At 42.2% G+C, this 4,196-nt stretch overlaps 1 protein-coding gene across 1 annotated transcript; it reads left to right on the top strand.

Moving 5' to 3' along the window:
• The first annotated feature begins 2,954 nt into the window (after positions 1 to 2,954).
• On the top strand, positions 2,955 to 3,920 carry LOC146609052 (nanos homolog 2-like). Its single transcript, XM_085346354.1, has one exon. The coding sequence runs from the start codon at positions 3,008 to 3,010 to the stop codon at positions 3,506 to 3,508; it is 501 nt and encodes a 166-aa protein (XP_085202480.1). The 5' UTR covers positions 2,955 to 3,007; the 3' UTR covers positions 3,509 to 3,920.
• Positions 3,921 to 4,196: the final 276 nt, after the last annotated feature.

The following is a 4,196-nucleotide window of genomic DNA, read 5'->3' as shown; positions in this document are numbered from 1 at the left end:
AACAGTGTCTTTCTGCCTGTGTCATTCTGTTTGGTTTCTTTGAGCGTTTGTTTCTTAAATACACAGCAAGTGTCACTCTCTCTCTCTCTCTCTCTGTCACACACACACACACACACCAAAGCACACACACCAAAGCACACACACACACACACACACACACACACACACACACACACACACACACACTGTGTATCATCACTGATTTCTATAATCCACATAATCCAGATTCGATTTGGTGCAATTTTTACTCAGAAAGTGAGAGATCTTATAATTCTGATCATTTATCAGTACTGACACTAAACTTTATCAGAGATGTGACCATCACAGCACATGCCGTTGTGTCAAAGTAACTGAGAATAAAAAAATAAAAAAATAAAAACATAAAGGCGATTTTCCTGGCATGGATTTTATAGCAGATAACCTTAAAAATATTCTGCAATTATACCTAATTTGAAAAAGTTTACATTTCTTCAGTATTAAACAGCAGAAATTAAGCTTTATTATCCGACGTCATTTACAAAGGAAAGAAAAGACAGCGGCCGCCAGCGCTGTAAACAACGGTAGACTGATGGGTAATAAGCGAATGAGTAATGCAGAAAACACATGTTTGAGATGGGAAACTTTTCTTGAAGTTTCTCTCACAGTTCACTCACAGCTGTGGGTTTTATCGTGTTGGAAGCAAAACAGCAAAAGTAAGAAGGAATTAAGGATGATATTAGCCCCCACGCCGACTAAGCTAATTCTGATGCGTCGGTCCGCTCTGTTTACGTCTTCGTGTGGAATGCGTTTCCTGCTCTCATTTGCTGGTTGTTGTTGAAATAGTTTTGTCAGCTTTAACCTGAGATTCTGGCGTTTCTGGTAAAACACATTTATATTCATTCAATTCAGGATTTAATGAATCGATATCGCTTCATTCAAGCTACTCACCCGTCTCTATCCACCTCCACTTTCAGCTCGACCACGGACAGAGGTCCCGCCCCGACTATCTCTGATTGGTTTAGACCACGAAGGGGAATGACGTGTGTCTGTTGTTGAACACATGGACGTCTGTCGCTTGGCGAGCGATCGGGTGGTTTAGCGAGTGTCAGCCTCTTAAGTTTAAGACAAGCCCGGCTGCTTTTTAAGCGACGCGGCGCTAGCTACCCAGCTAGCTCAGTACACAGGAACTACTTCCGGTAGTTATACAAAATAAAAGCGTCCCCCATTATAATCCGCTATAATGCCATACTTCCGCTGCGCGCGCCGTTGATATATACCTTGGCTTTACATTAATTGTGAGAAAACAAAACAAACAAATAACTCACCGTTTAGTCGATTGTGAGGTAGTGTAAAGACGAATGAATCGGCTGGGTTATTGCACGCTGTCAACTGGTCTGTAGTGTAGGATTTGTCGATATCTGACAAGTAGGCCAACCACAGGGACACAGCGGCCGCCTCCATTACTCCCGACATACCACTAGAGTGAGCCAGCACACCACAAATGAAGTTTTCTTGTTCTCCATTCATTTCAATGGGAAAAAACTTTCATTAAAATATTCATATTTAAAAAACTATAGAAGTAATAAACACCAAAAGTCATAGCAACTCATTCCAGCTCCAGCCGCACACAATGATATATCATATGTGAACCTTGTCTCAAAACTGTGGGGCGAGTTAAGGTCCAAAATAAACACCAAAAGTCATAGCAATTAGATGGAGTCATTGCTTTGGCAATGACTCCATCTAATGGTTAAATTTCTGAACTGCAGGCTCAGTAAGTAAGTAAGTAAGTAAGTAAGTAAACTTTATTTATTAAGCGCTTTTCACAGACAGACATTCACAAAGCAGCAGTGATGAGACGCAGGTCTTGCGTCCATGACTGCCCTCGCGAGTTAAAGACAGCTGCAGTGTTTGTGTTTTCTAACTCAGGTGTCTCAGCTGAAGAACTGCGGGGTGATTTTAAGAAATCCCCTGTCAATTGGTTATGAGCAAAAATTGTTTCTATAAAATAAAAATTAAAAAAACAAAAAAAAAAAAAACCCAGTTTCAACCGTAACGTGAAGTACACATTTTATTATTTTTTTCCTTTTAGTGAAAGGAAACAGCCGTCGCCGGTATGCTAGTGCGCACGCTCCACCCCCTCCTACGCCTCTTTCCCCCCCTTCTTTTTGCTTTGTAAATAAACAGAAATGTGACTTTTGCTTCATAAACAGTTTGACAAACAAGTGGTGCCTGCAGGGTGTATATTCATGGTATAACCGGCATAAACACAGCCTCACTTCGTGTGTGATTGTGCAGGAAATACAACTGTGCGCTCAGCTTCGAAAAAGGACCGCATCTATCCATTTATCCTCATCTCACCTCTATGTATGTGCTCTCTTTGAGCGCAGGTGCGGCTCTTTGCTGTGACACATCTCTAATGTAGTCTAGACGCTCCGGCGCCAGGGGTCATCGGGTGACACACACACACACAAACAACAAGTAACACAACATGGACCATGAACTCTGCGTGACTCAACTATACCAAGACAGTTCACCTATTACGAGCCTTTAAAGTAAGCTTATTGCTAAATAGTCTTGATATTTAATCAACAGGTAAGGTAACACCTGATTCTGTTCACATGGACGGAGTTTTTTCAGTGCTAAATAGTCTGCACATCCCGGCTCTTATTATTTATTTTGCTGCGTTATTTTGCAAAATTATCTAATCTAAAAATAAACTACATAAATGAGTGCGATGCAATATTTTGCTCTTGGTGTTTTCAGTCCTTTATGTCCATCTTATGTGTCCTTTTTTTCTGTTATCAATCAACCAACCGATCATTCGACTAAAGGCCTGTCAACGGGCTTCGTAAAGGTTCTTTTAAGGTCACCAGAAAGCTACATAAAAGACTGCACCTGCACCTGCACCAAAGTTCTTTTTTTTTTTCTCTCTATCTCCGAACATTGTTGCATTTTAAAACCATCTTCAGTGAGCTATAAATATGAGGCGCTCCAAACACACTCTCAGTTTTACTTCTGCCAAAAAATGACCACAATGCCGAGACGACTGGAGGTCCACAGCGCGATCCTCACTGGTGGGGACAGCTTTAACATGTGGCACGACTACATGAATCTGAGCCAAGTGTTCGAGAAACTGTGCAGCAACCGTGAGGTTGATAACCGAGACACCGAGCGTCCAAAGAAGGGACAAGCGCCCCCTTGGAGTAAGGTCCACACTTCCACTCGGGGGAAGAAATCCTCCAAAAACTCATCACAGTCCAGTCCGACCAGCAGCGCGTCGGACACCAGCAGCAGCGCCTCATCCTCGGACTACTGCCGCTTATGCAAGCAGAACGGGGAGACTCCGAGGGTGTACCTATCTCACAAGCTCAAATCAGACGACGGGAAAGTTTTCTGCCCCGTCCTCCGGAACTACACTTGCCCGATCTGCGAAGCCACCGGTGACAGCGCTCACACACGCAAGTACTGCCCGCAGATGAAGTGCGAGGCTGCTGGGAGGATGCAGACGGTAGGCAAGTTCTGGTAGCTGCTGAAAACTGAAGCTGCGAGAAACTGTACATATTTACCGAACTGTTTGGGGTATGTGTTCGTGTTGGCAGAGACCGTTTCAGTTCCAAAGACTTTTTCAAGTTTGACTGTCAAACACTCCGCTGCAGTCTGCAGCAAGGAGCCCTCATCCATCACATCTGTGCAGCCCCGAGCCGGGGTGAGCGCTCTCAAACCTCGGTAAAAATTAAACTCTTTAAAGTCCTCGAGTGTTTATTGTTGTTGTTATTGTTGTTGTTGTTGTTTAATATGATACAATTTCGGGGGTACTTCATAGGTCACAAGTGAAACACTAAAGTGGCTAACCTTTCTGTGGAATTAAATAGATTTCTAAAAATGTGCCCATAGTGTCAGTGCGCGAGTCTTTTAGTTAAAATGCAAATGCTATATTATCCCTCATGTCAGACAGATTATTCGACAAAAACGTCAGTATTTTGTCTTTTTTTTTTTTTTTTTGGTATTATAGAAAATTTTTAACTCACATGCAACTCTTCCACTTGAAGTTACAGATGTACCTGAACTCACCAGAGAACATGCGTCATAAAAAAATAATTAAATTAAATTAAAAGTAACACTTCAAGGCAAAAGTGAAACGATTATGTGAAGTGAGAAATTGAATTAAGGTTCAATAGTTTTAGTTTCAAAATAGAGGGGCTGGGGAAATACAG

This window comes from Diplotaxodon limnothrissa, linkage group LG22 (genome assembly GCF_057381915.1).
Source record: "Diplotaxodon limnothrissa isolate DT_005_m linkage group LG22, D_limnothrissa_male_GT1.1, whole genome shotgun sequence".
Taxonomy (NCBI): domain Eukaryota; kingdom Metazoa; phylum Chordata; class Actinopteri; order Cichliformes; family Cichlidae; genus Diplotaxodon; species Diplotaxodon limnothrissa.
This window is presented reverse-complemented; position numbering and strand designations above follow the sequence as displayed.

Bases quoted from the DNA above. Each gene is read 5' to 3' on its own strand.
- LOC146609052 (XM_085346354.1), top strand. From the start codon at position 3,008: ATGACCACAATGCCGAGACGACTGGAGGTCCACAGCGCGATCCTCACT.